Source organism: Scophthalmus maximus, chromosome 17 (genome assembly GCF_022379125.1).
Source record: "Scophthalmus maximus strain ysfricsl-2021 chromosome 17, ASM2237912v1, whole genome shotgun sequence".
Taxonomy (NCBI): Eukaryota; Metazoa; Chordata; class Actinopteri; order Pleuronectiformes; family Scophthalmidae; genus Scophthalmus; species Scophthalmus maximus.
In genome coordinates, this window is record NC_061531.1 from 14,482,582 (window position 1) to 14,508,201 (window position 25,620).

At 43.2% G+C, this 25,620-nt stretch overlaps 5 protein-coding genes across 19 annotated transcripts in view; 3 read left to right on the forward strand and 2 right to left on the reverse strand.

The window, feature by feature from the left end:
* The first annotated feature begins 1,077 nt into the window (after positions 1–1,077).
* Positions 1,078–7,209, forward strand: cdip1 (cell death-inducing p53 target 1). Of its 3 annotated transcripts, none has more exons than XM_035616445.2 (6): positions 1,078–1,216; positions 2,103–2,147; positions 3,017–3,171; positions 3,971–4,120; positions 4,334–4,610; positions 5,144–7,209. In XM_035616445.2, exons 3-6 carry the CDS (start codon positions 3,096–3,098, stop codon positions 5,253–5,255), a joined length of 615 nt encoding a protein of 204 aa, XP_035472338.1. In that variant the 5' UTR covers positions 1,078–1,216; positions 2,103–2,147; positions 3,017–3,095; the 3' UTR covers positions 5,256–7,209. The 3 variants fall into 3 exon arrangements, with proteins under 3 accessions (XP_035472338.1, XP_035472340.1, XP_035472339.1); XM_035616447.2 differs by having other exon boundaries at positions 1,081–1,216; positions 3,974–4,120; XM_035616446.2 differs by lacking the exon at positions 1,078–1,216 and adding an exon at positions 1,517–1,622.
* polr3k (polymerase (RNA) III (DNA directed) polypeptide K) lies at positions 7,054–9,026 on the reverse strand. The gene is made up of 3 exons (XM_035616448.2): positions 8,758–9,026; positions 8,576–8,663; positions 7,054–7,511 (listed from the first exon to the last, which is right to left on the reverse strand). Exons 1-3 carry the CDS (start codon positions 8,866–8,868, stop codon positions 7,384–7,386), a joined length of 327 nt encoding a protein of 108 aa, XP_035472341.1. The 5' UTR covers positions 8,869–9,026; the 3' UTR covers positions 7,054–7,383.
* A 183-nt stretch (positions 9,027–9,209) lies between these two features.
* snrnp25 (small nuclear ribonucleoprotein 25) lies at positions 9,210–10,942 on the forward strand. Its single transcript, XM_035616439.2, has 5 exons — positions 9,210–9,570; positions 9,949–10,039; positions 10,137–10,242; positions 10,376–10,450; positions 10,550–10,942. The coding sequence occupies exons 1-5, from the start codon at positions 9,226–9,228 to the stop codon at positions 10,605–10,607; spliced, it is 675 nt and encodes a 224-aa protein (XP_035472332.2). The 5' UTR covers positions 9,210–9,225; the 3' UTR covers positions 10,608–10,942.
* An 80-nt stretch (positions 10,943–11,022) lies between these two features.
* litaf (lipopolysaccharide-induced TNF factor) lies at positions 11,023–13,541 on the forward strand. 4 transcript variants are annotated; one of them, XM_035616442.2, is made up of 6 exons: positions 11,023–11,130; positions 11,384–11,555; positions 11,728–11,862; positions 12,427–12,522; positions 13,003–13,195; positions 13,301–13,541. In XM_035616442.2, the coding sequence occupies exons 2-5, from the start codon at positions 11,414–11,416 to the stop codon at positions 13,179–13,181; spliced, it is 552 nt and encodes a 183-aa protein (XP_035472335.1). In that variant the 5' UTR covers positions 11,023–11,130; positions 11,384–11,413; the 3' UTR covers positions 13,182–13,195; positions 13,301–13,541. The 4 variants fall into 4 exon arrangements, with proteins under 4 accessions (XP_035472335.1, XP_035472333.1, XP_035472336.1 ...); XM_035616440.2 differs by having other exon boundaries at positions 13,003–13,150; XM_035616443.2 differs by lacking the exon at positions 12,427–12,522 and having other exon boundaries at positions 13,003–13,150.
* A 244-nt stretch (positions 13,542–13,785) lies between these two features.
* mrtfbb (myocardin related transcription factor Bb) overlaps positions 13,786–25,620 on the reverse strand; it is a 64,276-nt gene continuing 52,441 nt past the window's right edge. For 7 of the 10 annotated variants that reach the window (XM_035616427.2, XM_035616425.2, XM_035616422.2 and 4 more), the window contains 13 exons: positions 24,560–24,625; positions 21,209–21,264; positions 21,034–21,109; positions 20,679–20,852; positions 20,185–20,360; positions 19,806–19,952; positions 18,693–18,949; positions 18,164–18,296; positions 17,168–18,067; positions 16,252–16,359; positions 15,975–16,097; positions 15,815–15,875; positions 13,786–15,729 (listed from right to left, as the gene is read on the reverse strand). In XM_035616427.2, coding sequence (XP_035472320.2) covers positions 15,281–15,729; positions 15,815–15,875; positions 15,975–16,097; positions 16,252–16,359; positions 17,168–18,067; positions 18,164–18,296; positions 18,693–18,949; positions 19,806–19,952; positions 20,185–20,360; positions 20,679–20,852; positions 21,034–21,109; positions 21,209–21,264; positions 24,560–24,625 — 2,726 coding nt within the window. In that variant the 3' untranslated portion in view covers positions 13,786–15,280. Of the gene's footprint in view, positions 15,730–15,814; positions 15,876–15,974; positions 16,098–16,251; positions 16,360–17,167; positions 18,068–18,163; positions 18,297–18,692; positions 18,950–19,805; positions 19,953–20,184; positions 20,361–20,678; positions 20,853–21,033; positions 21,110–21,208; positions 21,265–23,585; positions 23,730–24,429; positions 24,626–25,620 lie in introns of those variants that run through there. The other 3 variants (XM_035616430.2, XM_035616424.2, XM_035616431.2) reach the window with 3 other exon arrangements.

Sequence of the window (25,620 nt, forward strand, 5' to 3'; positions counted from 1 at the left end):
TGTAATGTCAATTAAAACGGGAGTGTTGGTGAAGGAGAAAAACTTGCACTTCTTTATTAACAATTTGATTTTATTGAGAAAGCATTTTATCCACAAATTCATATATCTAAAAGTGAAACCCCACCTCAATGGATGGAAGGATGATCTAATTTCATTCACAAAGTCTCTTCGATATATGACGAACAAAAATGCCCTGAAACTTTCTGCCTTACTTGACTTGATTACATCAACAGAATAAGACTCTCACATTTTATCTTTTATGTTTCGTCTGTTTGTTTATTTTCTGTTTATTATATACTGTTATGAAGACAGAGTATGTACTATAAGATATTTCTTTGTGCGAAATTAAGTTCGTATAATGAGTATAAAAGTAATGGAGCAGAGTTGAATCAACCTTAAAGAATACATGAATTAACAGCTATTCTTACAGGGTACCAATATATTAAAGGTATCCATAACCAATAAGTTCTGTCGAAATAAAGGAGATTCAACTGTGGAATTATTGAAATATATGATTCATCCGATTAAACTTCACAGCGCCAATAAGCACACAAATTACTCAAATAAACTTAAGCAATACAAAATAATGCAACAAAAACGTAATGTGGAAAGTAACTGCGATTATGTTTCTTCACTTCACTTTCTGGAACCGGTGTCCTGTTCATAGACTGTGGTCCTGTTCGTAGCGACAGACTTCAGGCTCACTGCTCCAGTACCACGCAAACAACGGCGGGTCGGTGGCTGCCGCCACAAACAAGTGGCAGCTGCGACCGCAGGTCAAGTGGCGGAAACCGGAAAAGCCACATCTGACTGCCGCAGCCACTATTTACGCCTGCTGTCTCTCCTAATCAGGTCAAATGTGATACATTCAAATATACATTATTTTTCATAAATACTCGTTGACTTTACAATATAATATTAAACGTGCAGCTTAAATAAAAAAAGGTATTGAATTAAAACCAAGTGACGTGTTTTATGGAAGAAATATAAATATTACAACCTTTTTTTTTTTTTTTCAATCTTAGTGTCTCTTTTGGGGGTGTGTGATGATTTTTTTTTTTTTATTGTCACATTTTTCTTATTAAAGTGATTTTCGTGTGGATGACAATCACCGACGTGAGGAGTTAATCTGTCTCGGCGGATGTTGCTGCGGCTGCTAACGTCAAACAAACTTCACTCACGCCGCGGGCAGGTTGCGTTTCTCTCCCAGAACCAGGTAATAATGCGACTCTCACCTCAACGGGCCGCCGCCGCATCTTTCACCGAGTCGTGACCGACAACCAGCGCTACCGACATTCGCTCGGTTGACGTGCAACGTTGCTTTGTTTTCGTCGTTAAGTCAGTTGTCGTCCGCACACAGCCTTGGCGACGCTAGCTGGCTAGCAAGCTAGCTAGCGCTTAGCTAACGACCCGTAGAGAGGAGCATGCTGCGCTGTGGCTGCGCTGACGAAACACAACCTCACTGGCGGAGTACAAACAAAACAACTCTCTACAAGTCGGTTACCAACGCGTCACCAAGAGAGAGACAGAGAGACAACGGGAGAGAAATGATCGCGCGCCTGCCAGTCAGCTAACACCGCTAACAGCTAACGTCGCTCCGCGCTTATCTACCGTTAGCAAAGGTGTCAGTCAACGTTGATGATGATGATAATAAGACAATTCATGTCCGATACTTGTTCTGGATATTGTGTCTTGACAACTGCGCTTTGCTGCCGCTGGCCTCGATGACGCAACGGAGTTATTCGCGGGTAGTTGTGCAAAGAAGCGTTGAGCTGGATTATCTGGTTAAGGGTTTAAAGGAAAAAACGCCAGCTAGCATTAGCGAGCTAGCAGGTTAGCCGAGGAGCGTCAGCGCCAAAAGCCTCCCAGTAATATCCGACACATTGTTTTTTTGTAACGTCTCGTAATCTGTGATGTTGTTTGTTTCATGAGTTTTATTTACATCGTGCTCAGGGGGCACTTCTGTTGGGACTGAAGAAATGGTGTTTCAGTTTTAGAAAGACAGATAGTCTTTCTCCAGTGATTTATATATTATTATTATTATTATTATTATTATTGCCATACTTATTTGTGATGTTTGGCCTTTTTTCTTCAAATTCCAGATTGCCAGACTCCAGGTGGAATATTTCTTTTCTCGGTAGTACCAGGTGAACATTTTTTCTTCTTCTCGTCAACAAGTCCTTTCTGAATGCACGAAAAGTTGCACTTATATCAATGTCTTGTGTTGTTTTTTAGTGAGCATTAATCTCACACTATACATAACTCATCATAAATAACCAGAGAGAGACAACAACACTTGTAAAACTGCGATGTTGAAATCACACTCCTGTTTCATAACTACAGGACTTCTAGAAGTTGGATAAACAGTTGAACCTTTGTTTACAGTATTAACATATATATATATATACGGAATCTACACACACGTGTAGATTCCCTTCTAACACACTACACACTTTGTACAATTCCTTTCCTTGTCCAACCCATGAAAACAGTAACTGGAAGAACCTCAGTCTATTTCCTGTAAATACCATTTGCTTTTGAAAACCATTTTTTGAGTCTTAGGACAAGCTGTTACACAGTGCTCTGAATAATAGTGCAGTGGCCTGTTACTACGAAGCAAGTTCAACACAAGTCCGTATGATATCAACCTTGTTTTGAGAAAAAAATGTTTTATTTGCGATATCATTGAGAAATACTACACAACCCGCAATCCTTAAGTGAATGTTCACCATTTTATAAATAACGGGCAGTGAGCTACAATCAACCAGGCCAACGAACGAACGAACCTTAATACCATCAATCAGTGTTTGAATCACAGAACTGCTAAAAAGTCTTCTGTTTTTCACTCATTCTAAAACTTGGTACATCAGCAGACGGTTACACCAAGTACCTCATTAGCCTCTCTGACTGTCGCTGGAACAATTTGTTACTTGGGAGAAGCTTGTGTCAGAGAGTAATGAGCCATGGGACTCAAACTGTGCATCTCTTCTTTTCTTTTTTTTTTTAAATCTCACAGAGTGAAGGACTTTCACTCAGGAGAGTTGTGAGAGGAGCTCCGTGTTCATCCCCTCTCCCTGTCCAGACATCCGGCCAGTATGTCCAGTGATCCTCCTCCTCCGTACCCCGGAGGTCCCAGTGCCCCGCTCATGGAGGAGAAGAACGGACAACCTGGTAATAATGCAAAGTGTGCAGGATTGTGAGAAATTTTAATAAGCGCTGAGTATTTTTGTTTACTTGATTGTGTGTGAAATCAATTGAAAGTACAGTTTAGGCTGCTTTTCTTTGTTTAGCCCTAACTCCACAAAACTAACACTAGAAAGAAATACGATCTGCTCATTTTATCTCCAGTGTGCTTGTTATGATTTTCAGTCATCCAGTGTGGCAAGTTAATAGTTAGTATTTGGTTTCATCTTTCATCTCGTTACTCCGTGAAATTCATGTTTCAGATAACAGGTCTAACAACAAACTGCCACACTTTATTTTATTTTTTTGTAAATTAGGAGTTTTGCTCCATCAAATCACGATCTGCAATTTAATTACTGAGTAAACCCGTCACCACGGAGCCATAAAATAGTCCCAGCATTAGTTTAACAAAAATGAATTCTCATTCACCTATACCAGAACTCTCATGGAGAAGAGTTTTGAGCACACTGTGATATTCAAGCACTAGCCAGTGCGAACTGTGACTAGTTGGAGTTTGGTTTCATGTTGTAAACTGAGACTGGAATTTTAAACCAAGTTTCAAACACCGTGCAGCAGTGATCTCTGCAAACTGCTCTCATTATATTAATGTCACATTTGCAGGTATCATAAAGCAGGTTGACTGAATCTATTCCACATCACCAATTAATACTAATAACTCCATAGGTATTTGTGTATCTACTTAGATATAAGATGGAGCATTGTAGTGTGAATTCTTTCCATTCATTGACTATTAAATAACATATTTCTTCTGTCACCTTTGCCGAAGCAGTTCCTGTAAGAACTGCTCCTCTTCAGGGACAGCCGTTGCCTCCAGACTACGGTCCTCCGCCCTACGAGGCCACACAGCCAGGCTTCCTGCCCCCACATGTCCCTGGAGAAGGGCCGATGCCCATGCCGATACTGATGTCACCACAAGGTGTGTTGCAGACAGTGTGCATATATGAATTTACACATACATAATCAAAACAAGCTTACAGAAAGACTGTTGTGTGTTTACTCACTTTTTAACTTGATCCAACCACACCGGAGAAAAACGTTAATGTTAAAATCATGTATCAGATGTTCAAATGTTGTGCAAGACAATGTTTTTTCTTGTTCAAATTTGTAACCTGTATACTTCTTCTGACAGCTGGCCCCTACCCGCTGCCTCCCGGTCACTTTCCTCACCCGATGCCAGGACACATGGGGCCCGGCCCCAGTCAATTTGTCCACATGGGGGGTCACACGGCAACCGTCCTAGCTCCCCCAGGAGCCGCCACCACCGTGACCGTACTGCAGGGGGAAATGTTCCAGACCTCACCGGTGCAGACCGTGTGTCCGCACTGTCAACAGGCGATCGTCACCCGCATCTCCCACGATGTCGGCCTCATGAACACACTCTTCTGCCTCTTCTGCTTCTTCGTGGGGTACGTAGGGAACAGCTCAGAAAAGCTGTCAACTAAAATGTGTTTGTGTGGATCTGCTTAATAAAATATGACAGCAGGCCTTACAGTTAATACACATGGCTCCTTTAACCGGGTGGATGAAGTTGGGCTTTCCAGAGTTTAAAGAAAAAGAAATGTCTGTAAAATAACCACGTCTTAATTGTCTTGTTGCTTTAGCACTGATTGTCAAATGCCTGAATGGTGACCTCTTGGTACAAGTTGATAGATTATACTTTATGTTGGAGAATTTTTTATTTTTTTTTTAGATTTAAATGTCCCGGTACGTTAGTTCACACACACACGGCCTTGTTCCCTGCAAACCGGCTACATGCAAAGCGATTGCTACCGTTTATGGTGACACATGCAAATGAAATGGGGATTGTGGGAGCCCTGTCTCTAAACACAGGGCAGATACACTGCTGTCACAGAAATTACACCAACGTGCTCTTGATTCCATCGTATTCGAACAATTTTTTTGAATTTATTTAAATATTTCCTCTCTTCCTCATTTTCAGGTGTGATCTAGGCTGCTGCTTGATTCCCTGTCTGATCGACGACCTCAAGGATGTGACACACACCTGCCCGTACTGTAAGGGCTACATTTACACATACAAGCGTATATGCTAACCACCGACAGCAGTATGCCACAGATATGTGTACATGCACACACACATAAAGTTCCTCCTGCTGGTAGTGAGAGCCCCCCCTCCCCAACTCCCCCTCCTCCATTTTGCAAAGTGTTGTCGCCCTCTTAATTGTGAGTGTAGTTTTCTGATTACTTCAGAATATTTACTGTACATAATCTTTTAGCATCATTTTTTTCTTCTTTTCTTTCATGTACAAACATGCATTTGAAATGTGCAAAATCTCCCACTTGACCACACAGGTCATGATTATAGGGAACTAAAACTTTGATTCAGAGAAAGGAACTTTGGTGCATCTGATCCTGTTTGGAAACCTGGGAGAATGTTACACGTGCAAATGGAAAGAAAAAGAAAAGAAAAAATCGATGGATACACAGCCTCAGCTAGAGAACTGTGAAAATGGTCACTTTAATTATTTGAATTCATCTGTAAATCTTACTCGGAAGCAAAGCATGTTGATATCCAACATGCTGGGTAAACATTATTATTATTACCTTGTTTTTTATTTACTTCAAATATTTTATCCACTTTATCTTGAGAACTGTATTCTAACAGAACACTTTTTTCCCTTTTTATTGTGAATGCGAGCAAATTAACTGACCATTTTATACAGGCTGGTGACAAATTAAAAGAAAACCCATCAAACACAAGTGTCTCCAAAAGCCGTTGGGCCCCTTTGTGGCACCTTGGCACAGGAGCTACAAACCATTCCTCTAAAAGATCGTCCCTCTTCTTGGTGTTTTGATGACAGTGGTGGACTTTGCTGGTGCAACACGTCTCCCACAGATGTTTAATTGGTTTGGGATGAGGAGAATGTGAAGGCTATAGCTTGTGATTCTCCTTCTCCATCTAGTGACGCCTTGCAACCGATGGTCAGAAGCAAATTTTTCAGGTTTCCCCCCTTAATTTGTCACCAGTCTAAATTTGCTTGTTTGGGAAAATACCTGAGATGTATGTTACTTGCTGTATTATTTAAGAATCCTCTGGGCTCCAGTGAGCGATTTCCAGTTGAACCGTTGAATGTGAAATGCCCCTCTGTCCACGCTGTTCTTATTTCTGAGAATAAAGCCAACTTTTTTGCACTTTAAGTTGAAATTCACATTTCCCTGCCCACCCACCCCCCACAACGGATTCATAAAAATAATGAACTTATGAAATGTAATTTCCAGTGGATCATTTTCACTGGAGCGGTGAACTCCACCACACATGCACTTATTCAGACTATAATAGGATTAAACTAGAGATAGCAGACAAGAGTATCGTTAGGAGACAATGCATGACCTCCGTAATCTATATCCTTTGGCCACATGTTTCCATCTCCTCACCGATTCAGCTGGTGGGGTTTTTGCTGCCAGAGTAAAAACAAGTAGCTAGTTTAAAACAGAAATAAGAACAACTGGTGCCACCACACATCACATCACCCTCCTAATATGCCTTCAGCCCTTTAGGAATACCTGCATTGCTCAGACGCATGTTAGATGACACACACAGATGTCTGTTGACTACGTGTAATTAGAAAAAAAAAGTAATATCTCTAGGGATAAGTTACAAACAAATGACTCATCAAAAAGGATTTTTTGGATCCACTGAGTTAATACAAACAATGAAAGGACCATTGTTCCACCAACGCATGAATAATCTGCCGCTCACTGAGCGCAGTGTGTCTGCATGAGTCACACGTCAAAATGAAGAATTATTCTCACTGTCTTGTTTCTTTGACTGTAATTTATTTTATTTTTTTGAGGCTAGCTTAGCTGTGCAAGAAGGTCCACTCTGAGATGAAGGATTGCATTGAACTTTTAATACGAAGTACTGTATGCCATTGTTGTGGATAATGCTGGTCTACATTGCTCTCTAAATGTCTGTGATATGTATAACAAAAAATAGTTTGACTGTTGTATACAGGTAATATTTTATCAATAAAAATCTGAATATGATTTATTTTCCCCCCCCGTTGTAACTCATTTAAATGTTCCTTTAGATTTGAACAAACTTGAAAAAAAAAGGATTTACATAACCACCAGAGCATGTTGCTAATAAATAAAGGCAAAAAAAAAGACTCGATGCCATTTGGCCATGAACCACATGAGAATGTTCAAAGTGTAAAAGTGTCAATCTCTCCATCGGTGTCCACACTGGATGTGGCAGCATTTGTAGAAAGTCGTCATGGGTTCATCTGCCGATCGGGTCTGAATCTGCATGAAATATGCCCGAGGGTGTCCGCACTTGGGACAGGTTTCTGAAAACAAGACAAATGTGAAGTGTCACTCTCGAATCACAAGGACGGCTGGTTACAGAGCAGTCATTTGGTTCATAGTTTAAAAACACATTATGAAGGAGAAATCATGCCTCGAACAAGATTCCACATTAAAATCTGTGTGCGCAGCCTTTAGAAATAGCTCATTAAGTTTCATTTCTGCTGTCACTAAACTAAAGGGTCCAACTGTTCTGTACAGATTTTACAAAGCCTAAGATCGTTGCAGTATTACAAAAATTCTACATACACCATTAATTTGATTTGTTAGATGATAAAAACAAAATAATCATCTGTTGATCTGTGGAGTTGATGAAATGAAGTCAATAAAAACAAAACGCTGCACACCGTCAGAAATAATTGATTAGAATTTCATATTTTATGTCTTTTGATCAATTTGACAGTCAAACTTGAAGTTGGCAGATAATATTGGCCAATACGAGCCTTCCACAGACATTGATATCTTGCATTTGTGTTGACCAATGTGCACAGATATGAATTTTTTTTATTTTACAGAGTAAACAATGCAGCAATCATGTACATTTATATTTATGTTTATTTTCTCACTCAAGTTCTACATATTTGGTAGGATTTGTGTTTTCTCTTTATTTATAGTTATAATAAAGTGTATGGTGAAACTGTAAAATAGCAAGTCTCAATTACATTACTTTGTCACAAGGGTTTGATAACATCTTAGGAATCATTGCCTTCTTGGGGGGAATATACGCTATATATAGAGATGGTATGTTGTATGGCAATTTCAGCATCAGCCCCCAAAAATCCACAATCGGTCAGCTAAGTATCTAAATTTTTGATTTAGGAGTTTTCATCCACTCCCAGACTGACATGCAAGAAAATTGCCTCCATTTTCTTTAGTTCTTTTCACTTTAGAAATGATAAATCATCACACACGTGCACACCCCGTTTTTCCACATGGAGTTGATCTTAGTAGAATCAGTTGTCCTGTTACTCTACTGTGATGTAGAGGCAGGAGCACTGGGGGGTTCGTGTTGACAGACAACAGTTGACCGGATGTTAGTGTCACTCACCAGGAGTCGAGTCCACGTTCTCCCAGGCCGCAGCTCCACCGAGGACATCGTCCACCTCCTTCAACTTGGGATACTTCCTGTAGTTCACCTGCACGCAAAGACAGCACAAACAGAATAATTAATAATCCTTCAATTCCACCTGTATAAGACACAAGGAGCCACTTGTCCAACACGAGACTCACCTTCCTCGTGATGTTGTGCACGTAGGGACAAGTGTTGCAGGCGAACCTCATGCACTTCTGTCCCTCCTCGACGATCAACACGTTCCCACAGGTCGGACAGAAGAGGAGCATGTTAGCCCAGAAACAAATATGTAAATATGTGCGTATTCAGCTTCGACATGAATCAAAAACTCGATATAACGACGGTGCTTTCACTCGGACAGACTGTTCACATTAGCCGCTGGGAAGTTTGTCGCATGAGGAGCAAACCGGAAGAGGCGCTGAGGAAAACAGGAGCTCACTTTTTTTAAAGCTCGGCGGGAAACAAAATATAAAGACGGGGGGAATACAGAGAAAAGGGTGTAGTTATGTATCAAAACACATCCAGAAATTATACAATTGTTAAATGAGAATTATTAACTCGAATAACTGGCCGTTTTACGAAACTATTAAGCAGTGTCTTTGAATTTACCCCCACTAAAAGGAACCATGGTTACCGAGCAACGGCATCCCTCCGGTATGCGATTTGCACTGCACGCGTTGTTTGTGTACTGGCATGGAAGTTTAATTCATTGGTGTTTCGTGGATCTGAGTGTCTTTAAAGAGGAACTGCTGCTGCTGCTGCTGCTGGTGATGGAGCAGCAGAGTCAGGACACTGCTGGAGGAGCACAGTCTGTGAAGGAGGAGGAGGAGGAGACCCTGGCAGACGAGGCAGCTCCGGGTTCAGAGGAGGAAGACGACGAGTCGCTTCCTCACTCGGAGGTCCTGGATATTTTCGAGGAGGGACTGGCTCGACTCGTGCAGGACCCTTTACTCTGTGACCTGCCGATACAGGTGCTTTTTAAAATTTAAATTCATAGTTTTCATTATATACAAACAGATTTTGAAGATATGGGTGAAATCCTCAGGTGCATGTTTTGTTTGATAAACAAGGGACAAATACTTAAATCTGAGAAGCCAGAACAAAATAACATTTTGAATTTTTTTTGATGATAAAATGACTCGAATTGTTGATGAATTATCAAAACTGTTGGAAATTGGTTTTCTCTCATCAATGAATTGAATAATAACTTCAGCACTAGCTGCAATTTATGCAGAGGAACTTTTCTAATCACATCCACATGACTGAGTGTCATCTTTTATTGAAAGATCTCACTGGTAGACAGAAGAAAATATTCTTCTGAATATTTCTGAAACTGCGTTTTTTTCCAGGTGACTCTGGAGGAGGTCAATTCTCAAATAGCGTTGGAGTACGGCCAGGCGATGACCGTGAGGGTCTTAAAGGCGGATGGTGAAATCATGCGTAAGTGTTAATGGGGGAAGATCACTAGACAATTTTGTAGTTGTACTGTTATCATTCATTTTGACCAAAAATGTATGTTATTTTTTCTCCCTATAAGCCATAGTGGTGGTGCAAAATGCTACTGTCCTTGACCTGAAGAAAGCCATTCGCAGATTCATGGAGCTCAAACAGCAACGTGAAGGTGGAGTGAAACATGTTAGCTGGTAAGCACGCACGCACACACACACACACACACACACACACACACACACACACACACACACACACACACACACACACACACACACACACACAGGGATTCAAATGTTTTAAAACTTCCCTTCTCTTATTCTACAGGAGATATGTTTGGAGAACATATCTTTTAGTATTTCAGGGGGAAAAGCTTGAAGACGACAAGATGAGGCTTAAAGAGTGAGTGTATGAACTCATCACTTCATATAACATTATCATCAACAACAGAGTTTGAACATTTTTTTCCCTGTACCTTTATTTTTCTTCCTGTATCTTCAGCTACGGGATCAGGAACAGGGATGAAGTGACGTTCATGAAGAGACTGAGGAAAAAGTGAAATGTCACAACCAACATTTGTCACGTCAAAAAACCCACAAACACTCTAGTTCCGGCGGTGTGCACTGGTTCACCAGTTCCTCAGACTTGAAATGATTTTGACAAAGTATTCATGAGAATTCAACTTGTTTTATTATTAGTTTATGGAGCGGTCATGTTGGGAATAATCTTTGTAAACTCCCGCATATTCAGACACACACTTTTACAAACCGAGCTGTTTATTTTAAAAGAGGCTAAATGTAAATACAATATCTGGATGCTAAGCCTCAAGTTATAATGTGATTTTTGTATACATGTCTGCAAATATTAAAATAAACAACAGTATTTTTTATTTTATCTTCTGTGTAATTGTGTTTCACTTGGAGCTCGCATATCAAAGAGAGCATTTTCTAGACGGGGGCAGTCATAAATTAGACGATTTGAATATTTCCTGATAGGAGTGAACAGTACTCACAGAGTTATAGTGTTAACCTAGTTTGAATGTTTCATGTACAGGATACACCGGGAGCGGCTGAGGAAGATAGGTAACATGCATGATTTCTTTACTATATTATATTCTCTTTAATAAGGTTTAAATGAGACTTAATGAAAGTAGTCGTTAGGATGTTTGAGTAATGTTTGAGCTGCTTACAGTGAAGTTGTGAGTACAGTTACAAGCACTGGACTTGAGATATGTTGTTTCAGTGTTACTTTGAAAATAAATTCCCGCATTTTTATCTAAATACATTTTAAAATATTGTTTTTTGTGCTTTTGCTGGCTCAACAAATCAACAACAGTTCCGCCCTGCAGTCTTGTCCGGATTCATCATGACTTCTCCGGACAGCGATCTGAGCAATACATCGACAAAACTGAAAGATGTTTCACTCGCAAGCCAACAGCTTCTGGAGAGGAAAAAATTCCAGTGCGTGTTTCAGGAATTAAAGAAACGCGTCGAGTTCGGACGAACAGGTGACACATCGACCACGACACCTCTGATAAAAAAAAATGAGAAGATATTTTGGGATTTGACAATAAAGTAGTTAAATCTTTTGCATATTACAGATTTCACCAAAAATAGTTATTCCCCAGTGCCTCTGCTGTCTTCTGTGTGCATGAGTGTGTTGTAATTTTCCTCCGCCAGAGGAAGCAGCTTCAAATCAGCACAAGAGTGATGCCATCGATGACAAACTGGAACAACGCTCTGAAAGACAGGCTGAACTCCAAAAAAGCCACGACACCGTCCTCAGGGACAGCGAGAAGAAGACCAGCATAAAAAGTGAGTCCCAATTTCCCTGTGGCAGATCATTACTCCGTCACACGTGAGTCACCGTTTGTCAAAGAGGATGATTTCAAAGTACTGCTGTTGGTTTACAAAGCACTGAATGGTTTGGGGCCAAAATACGTTTCTGATCTTCTGCTTTGCTACGAACCATCCAGACGTCTCAGATCGTCTGGGACACGTCTTCTGTCGGTCCCCAGAGTCAGAACCGAACACAGAGAGGCAGCTTTCAGTTTCTATGCTCCACAGATCCGGGACAAACTCCCAGCAAACCGCAGGTCTGCTGCGACTCTCAGTTCTTTTAAATCAAGACTGAAGACTTTTTCTGTTTCTTGTACTGCACTGCAACTTTTTATCACCTGTCTTATTCTACTTTAGCATGTTTTTATTTTCTCTTTTATTGATTGTATTTTAATGTCATTTTATGTTTCCCATTCCCAATGCTTTCAATGTTTTTATGTAAGGCACTTTGAATCGCCTTGTTGTTGAAATGGGTTACACAAATAAACTTGCCTTGCCTCTTGTGACCACTTTATAGCTTCTTCTTCTTCTTTGTAAAAGAGGTTTCGTTCGAATCCTGTGAAAAGATTGAGCCTCGTGGTCAACCTGTTTCTGCCCCCGAAATTCTCTATATCGAGCCTCCGCCTCTTACCCCCGGTGAGAGACATTTCATTTGTTCAATCCTGTGCAATAGCAATGCACACATTACATTTATATGAAAATAAATATATAAACTCCAACTTGCTGCAGTCACATCTTGTGAGAACAAGGTGCAGGAACATCTGGGTCTGTATCAGGCTGTTTATCATTTTTTTTTAGCTTCATCTAAGCTTCACCTTGCCCTGATAACGCTTGGAAACTCACTATTTATTTGCTGGAGTGAAGATCACATGATATTTGACATCCATTAGTCTTATGTACCTTCATAAACGAAGGAGCAGTGAGTCTCAGTGCATTCCCTCACAATACTCCAAATTCACTTCAATTTATTCATCTTTTGCATTATCAAAGTTTTTGAATGCACAGCCTAAACTTTTGTTTCTATTTCTGTACGTTTAAGGAGATAGTTAATGAACGTTTTTTTTTTTTTTTTTTTTAAATGATATAACAATCACTAAAGTTTTCTTCCCTTCACAGCTCCAAAGGTGATTCTGGATGTGGAAAACCTCCCACCGTGTCCGTGCAGGACACAGTGCCCAGAGTGTCGTCAGTACATCATGACGGAGACTTTCAGCTCCATCAGCAGTGTCACCTGGCTGTTGTGTTTCATAACAGCGGGGATCGGGTATGAAACCGTCCCCCTTCGTTCCCGGTGAATTATTCACCCGAGGTGTATATAACCAGCTGACCCAGACGGGGGTCTTCTTCTACTTGTGCAGCCACTGGCTGACATATGCGTCCGTTTTATTTTCTTTTCCTGTTTTCCGTTTTGCAGATGCATGGCTGGTTGTTGCCTCCTTCCCTTCTGCATCGATCAGTTCAAATCCATCACTCACAGGTGTCCAAAGTGTCGCACGTTGATTACAACCATCAAACGGCTCTGAGAGAAAAGAATGAGGGGGACACTGGACATCACCTAATGAGGAAGTTATATTTCATTTCTCTTGTGCTTATTGACTTCTGTATGTAATCGTGAATCATATTACATTTTTTATATTAAATTTTTTTCCCCTACATGATTTTATTGGGATTTATTTTATTGAGATGTTATTGAACTTGTGTAAATGTCCAGTGAGCTAAGTCTATTTATTTGGATCCATGTCAAAATTCTTTCTTGGCCCAGGTCCCATCCTTCCACCAAGTTTCGTGGAAATCCGTAAAATCTGGAAAATGTGCATCATCTTGTTGACAATAAAAACAAACAAACAAACAAATGCACGGGGTGAAAGCATAACCTCCTTGACGGAGGTAATTAAAGCCTTTTCTTGTACAGTTTTCTTTTTTAATGACAAGTACTAAAAGGTAAAGGGCATACTGCAGATGCTCACATAGGCTGAAATAATCTCTGTATTTACATAACAACTCATACATTTTTCTTATAAAGAACAACGCAAATAGACAAGGTGTTAAACATGTGCTGTACAAACTACGACATTCAAAATGTCTCTTGCTGTCGAGTTTATACGAATTTGAGTAAAGACAAAATATATTTCTCATTCCAGCACACGATCTGTAGAAGGTTGACGTTTGACATCACAGATGTGGTTTGTGCAGAGGCGATGCAAAATAACAACAGGCTTCATATTCATCTTTGGCAATTTGCTAAAAAAAAACAAACAACAGATGTGGCCAGCAGGTGTCACTATAATATCAATCCACTGAAATGCATGAAGGGTATTTCGGTATAAAGCGAGTTAACACTGGATCATACTCATGAATACTGCTATTTTGCTGGAGGTTGTGTCAGTACCAAACCAAAAATATTACAAAACCTGTAAAAGTCTCAAAGATCAGGCTTCCAAATACATACAATATTATACACTGTGTACAGATGCACACGTCCTTATCTCTCATGATAGTAGAACCAGATTCGACTGACTGTAAAAAAACAAACACTTGTCAGAGATGCTTGATATTTGGCAGCTGTGTGTGTTCACAATCTGTTTTGACAGTAAGGGCAGTTTCAGCCGTTATTGCGGTCAACACAACCACGTACATTCACAAAGATCAGAGGACAAACGAGAGACGAGATTGATAACAAGGCAGCGGTATGTTTTTTAAAAAAAAGTAGAAGTTACTTCCACCGTCAGCTAAGCTTACAAGTACCAGTCGAAAGCACGAGGGCTTCAATAGCTTCAAAAGAAGCGATGCGACGACTTCTTGAATGACGCTGCGTGATTAAATTATTACTGAACAGAGTGATCGAGCTGCCCAAACCTCCAACAGCTCTTTTCTTCCCTCATGGAAACAAAACAATTCGTCCCTTCAATGATTCAAAACCAATCAAATGGCCCGACAGGTGTAAGAGTTCACCAGAACAGCACAAACACAGATGTACGTGACTTTATTTCTATGATACAACCAGTTTTTATTCGGATTAACTGAGAGGACAAAGTGCAAATCTGACATACGAAGAGTCTGGACCCAGAATGCAGAGCAGCACTCCTCCTAACCTGCTACAGAAAATGTCTCCTACATCTGTGCAAAGCTTCTCCTGCAGTTCAGTTACCGTCTGAAGCGTCTGACTCTTTTCCCTCGACCTTTTCCCAAACCTGTCCAACTCCAAATCAAACTTTCCTCCGCGTCCACTCGTCCGAATGACTTCCCTTTTTTTCTATTGTTTTTGTGCACAGTTACACGAGTAAATGTGCTGTTTGATTACAAATTCAATGCGGTATATGGATTACATGTGAGTAATACGTTGATTTATAGTGAAAACACACCAGTTTATGCATTTGGCATTACCTCATTTCCATCAACACAGTTCATCGGCGTCCAGGAAGTCGGAGGAGAAGACGCCCACTGACGTCACAGACATGTCCAAAGGGTTCACGCCCTCCGCTGGCACGGACAGTGTGAGGTCCAGCCAGTCCATGTTGTCCATGTTGGCGCTGTGCATGCTGAAAGCCGAGGGCGGCGTGTTGTCGGTAAAGTCCACGTCCATGGCGACGATGGGCGAGTGTAACTCCTCAATCAGCTTCAGTGTTTGTGGCCCGGCGTCGGTGCCCAGCGTGCAGTCCAGGAGGGAGTCCAGCGCTGCCACGCCGGGGGAAGGTTCGAGGGGCGCCGTGGGCACCTGGGCCACTTGGACCACGGGGGGAGGGCGGGATAGGACCATGTTGACGGGAAGGGTGGTCACGCTGGCTGTCACGGGCAGCGGCTTGTCTTGGCTGGGATGATCATGTTTGATGAAGGGGGAGATCTCTGGAATAACAAGAAAAAGGTGTGAAAATACCCCAAATCAACTCATTATCTTGTCCCAATAATAAAAAAAAAAAGTATTTCTCACCACCGCTCTCAATCAACACATCGAATAGATCATCCATCTGCTGGCTGGCTGCAGTGGGACCCTGCAGAAGAATGATGAGCAGCAAATGTTTCTGTAGCCACGGTGACAGCTAAAGAATCAACTCTAAACAATACACTTCATTGTCACTTTCCTTACTCACCTGAACAGCTGTTATCATGCTGCGTGTCTGCTTGACTGCGTCCTCGTAGCGGGGCGGGTCTTTACACTTCGACACGTGGTTCGTGAATGTTGTCTGCAGCACAATGGGCGGTGCGGTGGGAGACTGTTCAACAGGAAGAGAGAGAAAACAGTCCATTACAATAAAATGAAAAACAGGATGTATCTAGTAAAAAATGCAGTTCACAAACTACAAAGTGAATAAACAAGGACTCAGCGCTTTTCTTTACACGAGAAGAGACTTAACGGTCCTCCTCTACCTTATTAGGTCCATTAGGGATGGGCTTGTTAGCGGCGGGTCCCGCAGGACAACCGCTCGCTGGGAATGTGCCGAGTAAGCCATGTGCTGCGGTGTCCATCGTCCACGTCTGCAGAGAGAAAAGAGACAAAGTCGGCAGGGGAGGCGTGCATTAATAAGTGCATTAAGGCAAATCAATGTGGGCGAAAGGCTTTCTGCAACATGTACGGAAAAGTAGTGCAGTGCAACACACACAACCTGTGGGTGGCTACTTCTGTTTAAGTAACCGAGAAGCAGAGTGGAAGCAGTAAGGGAAGATTGCTCTTGATCACCTGCCTTTAAGAAAAAATAAGTTAAAAAATCGAAATTGTGTCGTGCCCTCTTCAGCTGAGAGGCGTCACCATATTTCAGCCCTGCTCGTGACGACACTTTCTTGCAGCGCAACTCTCGAGCGCTTGCATTTGCGTCGAGCTGCGGTTTCTGTAGCTAACCCAGGCGGAGGGCAGCGAGGGCACTACACTCAGCCATCACTCAGGACCTGCCCCGCTCGCCCATGTTTCCACAGGCCTCCCTTTTGATGTGAGTGGAGGATTTCAGCCGCACAACCCAGGCCTGTTATTATCGTGGCAACCAGGGAAGATGTATTACCCATATGGTAGCGTGCAATTGATTGTTAAAAGAGAAAAAGCACATGATACGTGATATATCAGGCGGTGCCATCGAAAACATTGCACCGCGTATATGTATGATGATGTGCGACCGAACGAGAATCCTTGGCGAAGAAAAACAAATTTATAATTTCAGGTGACGTACATACAAATCAGGTTTGTATAATTTTAAAGGAATCGAAAACTACCACAACATCACAGCTGATAGTGATGACTCATAAGGAGACATACCGAGGCAGTCTGCACCGGCATACGTGTGTTTTTTCTTACCTTTGCCAGTGGCGGAGAGTGAGCGCTGCAATTCTGCTGCAAAGCTGCGGAGGCCTCTGTTTTCTGTGGCACCTGTCCAGAGGTCTGGACGAGGCCTGGGCCGGTGCCGCCGCTCACAGCGGTGTGTAATTTGAGGCAGTTGGCCGGGAGCTGGATGGCGGCGACTGCTGAGGCGGGAAGTGATGCGGGCAGGAGGATCTGCACTCCGGCCTGGACGGACTGCAGTGCCTCGGGCTGCTTGATGGTCCGATGGCTGCTGATGAATTGATTCGGCGGAGCAAAGTGGCTCGGATCCGCCGCCGCCTCCTCCTCCTGCTTGACCAACGCGGGCTGACTGGGGAAGCTGCAGGGAGTGGAGCAGTTTGAGGGCGACCCGTTCTCCTCTTTGACCTGGACGGGAGCAAGGGGGCTGAGCCGAGGGGGAGAGTCTCCCTGCTGACTCCTCTTCTCCACCTCCAGCTGCATCTTCAGCTCCTCCACCAGCCTCTGCTCCTGCTCCAGCTTCCTCATCAGCTCCTCGATCTGACGCTCCTTCTCGTGCAGACGTTTGTCCTTTTCAGAGTCCTTCCCGAGGGACCACGTCTCTGTGGGAAGCTCCTCCTGTGGAGCTCTCTGAGGGGAGCTCATGGATGTTGGAGACAGAGCATCTGAAAGATTCGCCGGACTGTCTGCCATACCACTGTCCTCGATGCCCAGACTGGACACCTTGGAGGCCACAGGGGACACGGGCGGGGTAAACCTTATGTTTTCACACTGTGAGGCTGTTGTTTCCACAGCAGCAGCAGCAGCAGTTTGGATAGTGGAGGTCTCCTGATACACCTTCAGCCTCTCTATCAGATCCGTCTTAGTCCCAGACACGGGCAGAGATCTGCGTTTAAGTTCCAGTTTGAGCTCGGCAACCTGCAGAAACAATAGATTATCATAGAACATCTCTCACATCTTCGCTTGGGCTCATCTGCAGCATGCACGAGGTGCATTTAGTCATAACCGCATTACCTTCATCTCATCCAGATTAGCTGGTAAGTGATCCAGCTTGCGGGTCCTCTGAATGCGGCGGGGCTGCGCGGGGACGGACGCGGCGTTTCCACTCAGACCACTGCAACAGCTGGTTTGTACCTCGGTTGTTGGCCTGTTGTGATAAGATGTAAGAGAGAAAGGGAGTACAGAGTTTGAACTACTGCCATTTTTCACAATTAACAGCTTCCGCGTAGGAAACACAGCGGGGCCGGAAATGTCAAGTTTTTGAGACAAACAGCAGCTGCGGTCAAACAGTTGAGGCCAGTGAGCTTCATGATGGCTAAAAATCAGGTGTGAGCATTTTGTTGAATGTGTGGAAAAAACTGAACTCTGGAAAGAAGGAACATTTGTACATTGGGGTTCTTTCAGCAGCTTTATATTGAGTAATGAACGCACCAATTAACAGCATTGAAGGCTTTACAGAAAAAGGCAGACTGTATGTCTTAGCAAAATCTATTTGTGGCTGTTTAAAAAAGAAGAAGGCCCATGTTGCCGATTGAAGCCATACTTTACTGTGGCAGGCAGGACAGCCGGGTAGTTGTACTGCTGCTGCTGCTGCTGCTGCTGGCTTAAGATCTGGAGCTGCAGGAACTGCTGCTGCTGCTGCAGGAGGCGGGCGTAGGTCGAGTCCATCGGCAACTCGTTGAGCTCCTGCTTCTGGTCCGGGGGTATGTACTGGTGGTACTTCAACTTTTTCACCCATGGTTTTGCCTCTTTGCCCTTTTTGCCGCGGCTTTTGTCGCCGGGTTGCTTGGGCAGGCTTTGCTGTGAGAGCACAACACGACAAAGACAAGGGGACATGTAAAATCTGAAGGACAATATTTATCAGGGAATACAGTTAGCCAGTAACACTGCAAGACTTGGAAGTAGCTTGAAGCGGCGAGGCGGGACATTGTTCTTGCACCCGATGAGAACTGCAGGATGAGGAAATGTGTAATGGAAATGTGACCCTTATTGTTGTACCACCTGCAAATTGCAGGATGCATATGAAAATGGCTTGGCTCGAGAGCAGCGGGTTATGACTATGAAACCAGAAACTCTAGTTGCAAGCACACACCCTCAAATTTGCCCGAATCCATTCCCCTGTTGTATTCCAAGGGAGGGAGAGTTCATCTTATGCTCAGGCAGCGGATAGCTGGATTATAATAAACGCACAAGTTATTGCTTCACCACTGCCCTTTGATTTTTGGCTTCGGTTTTACACACAGCCCGAGTGAGGAAGGTCAGCCCGTCGTTAGACCCCAACTGAAGACAACGTGTGGCTGGCACATATTTAAATATCAAGGACTTTAACCCCCATGTTGTTTCTTGGACAGCGTTTGACTTGGCTGAATTTCAGTTCACCCCTACACAGATCGTCACATTCAGAGTGATGAAACACAGGCTCCGTGTATTCTGACATTGTATCAGGCCACATCACATTTCCAAAGAAAACAAAAAAGAAACACACAAGTCAATAAATCAGAGAGACAGAGAGCCAGAGACCAGAGGTCAGTTTCTTGTCAGCTGGGTATAAACTAAATGAACTCATCCTTTACGGATAACAAATCACTGCTACTTAAGTTTAAGAAGACTTTAAAAGGACTTCTGGCCAAACTAGAAACTGTTTAAGAAAACTCACCTTGACAAGAACCGGCCCCGCGTGGATGCTGGGCACAACTGTGGCGATCGGCTGAGGTGGACATGCTTGTGGGCTGCTATGTTGCTCATTGACAGGGACGAGAGTGACAAAATCTGACGTGGACTGTGAGTTAGATGGCGGGGAGTGCTGAGTAAAAGAAGAAAGAAAATAATACATTATACATTGTGTGTGCATGCAGTAAACAAAGTTATAGTGGGTCTAAAAATGTTATTCTTCCTCATATGAGAAACTTCACTAGGTTCCAAAGCAGTGTCCAACCTTCCTGAACATTAAAACTTCCTCATCATGTTAAGACTCTGGACTAGAAAATATAAAAGGCATGTTTTAAGGATTGAAATGGTTCACGGTTTTGGTTTACCTGTACGGGAGAGTTTAACTGAGAGGAAGGTGCAGTGGCCTCCGTCTCTCTCAGAGACGTTGAGGTGGAGCTGGGAGTTTCCTGGCTGGACGGCTGCTCTGGTGATAAGGCCTCACTGCTGTCCTCCTCATCAAAGCTGTAAACATCTGGCGCCTTAGAGTAGTTTGCCTTTGAACCTATGAGGCCAACATCGAACATAAACAAGTACAGCGTATTCATTTTTCAAAAGGATAAAAGAAAACTGGAAAAAACATTGGTCAAAATTTAAGCACTGTGAAAGTACAACTGAGACTGTACAGTAAAGTAAACAGAACAAGTGTCTGTGCCAGGTTTGAGAAAAAAATTACATAAATGAACCTGATAATGTACGTAATGCTACAGTGCTGGCTTGTGTAAAAGTGATGAATTTCTTTGTGGTGAACGTGGCACCAAAGTGGGCTAAAAAAACAAAGACTCAGGTGTTCTAACAGGGAAGGATATGATGAAGTATCTACCGTCGATGACCTCTTCAGCAGCAGAGTCCACGGGCAGGATGTTCTTCTCCACCAGCTCCATTGCTCCAGGTCGGTGGGCGATCTTCTCGTTGAGATCGTCGGTCAGTCTGGCCCTCTTCAGCTTCATCTGTGTGGCCTGCAGGCAGGCCTCGGCCTGCGACTCTGATGAAGACACTGAGGATCGTTAGCTGAGTGTGATCTGCGCGGCATCAGTCGACTGCTTTATCAGCAGGGCCTCACAAAAACATTTATCTGCTTATAACTTGTAAAACAAAACAAGACGGATGAATAACCGCCGCTCGTCTTCCTTATCCAAATGCCACTAACCAGTAAGAACACACAGGAGGATGATTACCTTGCAGGATGTGCATACGGACCAGCTCCGATCGCTCGGGTCGGCTGCAGAGCTTGTGCTTTAAGAAGTTCCCAGTCTTGATGAGAAAATAATACAGAGACATCATTTTTAGATGGAGATCAACAGAGACATGATCAGCTGCGGTGTTGATGATGTAATCAAGCTCGCGTCTTACCTTGGCTCGCTCCAGGCTGCGAATCTGCTCGTGAAAGGCAGCAGGTGTTTTCAGAGCTGTGAGAAGATAAATGAAAATAATGAATAAACAAAATTCATACATGTTCTCGCTCACACAAGCAAAGTGTTACCTCATTTTTAAAATAATTCATTTCTGCGTTGAGTTTCCCTTTGCCTGTTTCTGCTGTTATGACGGCGTAGCTTTAATTCAGTGATGATGTCCAGTTGACATTTAGACAGATTTAAAAATCATAGGCATTTAGCAGCAAATAGGCAAATAAGTCCTAATTACTTAATAACCATATGAATTTGGCCTGAAACAAAATGAGAGAATACACAAATCAATACAAACAACAACAAAGTGACAGGCTTCATTACAGCATTTCTTTTGTGTTGTCTGTAATATTGTCAAAAGTTTGTGTTGGCTTACTACTGTAAGACCTACTACTGTACCTGCCCCCCCCCCCGTTTATCTGGCATCTGCTATGGTTTGTCCTTAAGAAACCACACCTTCATGCAGGGTCTCTTAATATATATCAACCAGTCTCTAACTTTCCATTCTTTTCAGGAGTAGTATTCGGAAGAGTTGTGTCTCCGCAGCTTGTAGTCCACATATTTCACAGTAATCTTAGTGAAACTTTTTCAATCTGCTTTCAGGGCCTGGGCCTCCACTGGACTTACTAAAATGGTAAAAGTGCCTCTGCTTACTATGGATTCAGATTCCACCTCTGGGCTTCTCTCACTTGATCTCAGTGCAGCTTTTTATACCATAGATCTCTGCATACCCCTCCACCGACTGGAAAAACAATTTGGTGTCTCTGGCCGGGCTCTCACGTGGTTAAAGTCTTACTTATCTTGAAGAACAGTGTTTCCTGCAATAATGCAACGTGACGTGAAATGGGGAGTGGCCCAGGGCTCTGTACTTGACCCTCTGCTTTTCTATCTTTTCTCTGTTTATATTTCCCCTCTTGGCCAGATTATACGCAGCCATGGAATGAATTTCCACGCTTCACACTGATGACACATGGCAGATTTGCCATGTAAAAGCTGATGAGCACAAATTATCAAATTCGAGGCCTGCTCGTGTGCTGCACAAAGCTGGATGTCAAAGAATTTTCTGCGCAGATAAAACGCAGATGCTGACAGGAACCCTCTACTGCTGTGTGATTTTTCAAAGTATGACAGCCAGGGAACCGTGGTGGTATGTTTGATTCTACCCTCTCTTTTGTCAAGACCAACCTTTAATCACCAATGAAACATGGCCTTTCTCTTTTTATGAAAGATGCCAAGACCTCAATTAATTCTTCTGTCATCCACGTTGTATTATTATAAAGTTTGGTTTTCACGCCTGCCACGTCATATTACTAAAAGTATTCCAATGGTTCAAAATGCAGCAAGATTACTGTTAACTTTCTGATAGCCACTGCATCATTTCCCTCAAGCACATGATCGTCCAGGCCCTGTGTCAATGTCTCTACCCCTCCCTGTTCTCACTCAGACTGGACCATGTGCCGCCCTGGGACCTCTCTCCCTCTCCTGGCTGTCCGTGCCTCATTCCAGATGTTTTGGATCTGGATCTTCATCCTCCATGAGTCTGCCTCACTCCTTCAGTGTGTTTGTTTCCTTCTACTAGACATGTGAATGATGTGCATGGTTTTGCCTCTTGTATATTTGTTTGGTGTCAGCATGTGGAATTTGTTCAATGTCCTCCCACATCATATAATTGATGTTACCATCTATGATGTTGTCACGCTGAATGTACATCATTTAAATCTATTTTGTTGCCTCTTTGCACACGACTTCTATTGCATATCCGTCTGTCCTGGAGAAGTCATCCCTCCTCTCTTGCTCTTTCTGAGGTTTCTTCCTTTTATGTGTTTTTTGGGGGGAGTTTTTTCGTCCCCTAAGGACAGTGGGTGTCGTAATACTGTACAAATTGTCAAGCCCCTTGACGCAAATTTGTGATTTGTGATATTGAGCAATATAAGTAAAAATTCCACCTGACTTGACTCGACTTTCTGCACTCTTTCCGAATATAGCGCGATCCGTTTTCTGCGTCATTATTTTCATGTGTTTTGTCTTTGTTCTGCATGAGTGTGACATTAATAATAAACAGAAGCTCATGGGAGTCCAACAGGAAGTGTCAGCTTTACTGATTCAAGCAGAGAGGAGATTGCACCATGCCGAGAGTCACTCTTTGATCTCTCGGAATAAACTCTGCTGCTTTGGGCGAGGGTCTGGCTCGCTGGCTAGTCACCTCCTCTATGATGAGCACTGTTTGCTTTAAGGACACTATGGCTGGGGGGGCGCTCTGAAGGAGTGTGTCAGAGGAGCAAAAGAAAAACATTCCTTCCCGTCACCTAAATCTCGGCGCATACCTGCCATAAGCCTGTAAGTGTGGGAGTAGCAGGGGGCTTTAGAGGAGAGTAGTCTGGGAGGTTTGTGTGCAGGCCGTGCCACAGGCTGACCTCCAGTGAAGGCTCAGTCCCTGACTCATTTGGCTGCGTGGTGCCATAGAGGAGCTGAAAAACGGGACAGCAGGAGACTTCACAAGAGTGAACAGGACACGTCTTTTTTTTCCTTCCCAGCTATCAGCACGATTCTGTCACAGTCTTTTATTAGGTGTTCTCTAAAACACAATGCTCACACGGGGGAAGTAGCACAGGGACCGAGTCTGCTCCACTTCGTGACATCAAAGGCTGAATGGTATTAAAGATGGAGCCGGTCCTTTCTGGTTTGGCACTGGTGTGCTGCTCGGTGGCTTATCTGTGTTAGATCCTTTCTGTCATTTTCATCATTGACTTCAACTTTCAGGAGGAGAGGAACAAACCTCACACTTTACAGAACAAATGTGCAGATAATGTAATTATTCTGTTTACAAGACTCGTCAAAACAACATTTCCAACTGGAGGGCTGTGTGATGTTCATGGTCTAAGGAAGAAGGAGTCGTAAAAACTGAGTCCAGTGGACTGAGAGCATATGGATCCTTCATATTTAGAAGTCGGATCCTCGTGTGCCTCCCTGGGTGATAAGGTAGCGGGCGACTGCACAAAGTCTGATGTGCTGACTAATGAGTTTTTAATTCCTCGAAACAAAAATATCACAAAAGTTGTTAACTTTCTGCACGAGCACTCAAAGAGCTGTAAAACTCATCTCCTTCTTCCTTGAACTTATTGTTCAAGTGAGAGCAACAAAATATTAGTAAGAGGGGAAGAAGCCCACCCTGGCTTCAGGGCATGCCGGTTCCTTTCTTTGTGGTTGTTTCCACACTGTACTGTAGTTGCCAATCCGCTAACCTGTTTTTCAGAGTGTGAGGTAATTAGTTTTGTCAATGTGTGATGCGAATACTCACGCGGCATGATGCCTTGCTCCACAAGCTGCTCCCGAGTCCTCCTCTGCTGCAGACAGAGCTGGAGGACTGTGAGGGCGCAGAGACACACAGGTCACAGTTGAACTTTCACCATTCAGAGACCAACTCTGCTGCAACAACAACAATGCACAACCACGTTTTTAAACTGTGAAACCTGCCAGACGACGGATGAAACAGAGCTCTTATTATTTCCCCACGCCAGAGGCTGAACAGTGAAGCCTGTTCACCGCCACAGACATCCCGTTCACTTCCTGTATGGTTTTTTAACTGGGGTTGTTAAAAGTATCGCACATTTTTACAACAGCGAGACCCGCCGTGCAATTGGCTGAGAGTTATCCCAGAACAGGGTCAATATCTCTGTGTGGGATGCAAATGCATTTCGGGAATCAAACAAAGCACAGTGCGGAACACAAAGGGATAAAAGAGGGATTAACATCGGAGCTGCAGTCACGATAACGAGCAAAACTGGAGACGGTTATGACGCCAGGAGAGCCGAGTGAGTTGTGTCTATTTAATAACTTGTTTTTAGAAATGTAATCTTGCTTTGGACGAATAAGCAGTGATCCATTATGTTCCTGTGGAACATCAAAGATGCGTCTATCTTCCAGCAGAGATTGTTGAGTCTTGTACTGTACATGTCCTCGGTCGTCAGCGTTGTTTTCACATCAATGTAAACTGTGGTAAGATCCCAGTTTAAACATTGATAAACACGTAAGCGTGGACATGTTATTCCAGTAGAATAACACGCCTCCGTGCACAAGAAACAGTTTGAGGAGAAAGGTGATGGGTGATGGTGACGAATGAGGCGGCGGCGGGGGGTGCATGAGGCCCTTATCGTCACCGCTGTAGTGGCTTATATAGATCCACTCAGTGGCTCGGGGGGGAAACAGCTATTCCCACTCACACACAAACACACACACTCCCACACACACACACCAGACCTGCTCAACTCTCCTGGGAACGACGCTGCGTCTGAACAGGCCTCTGTGACTCACTCTAGCAAAAATAAACTGGGCAGCTGTGAGAACAAGGCCTGGGAACCA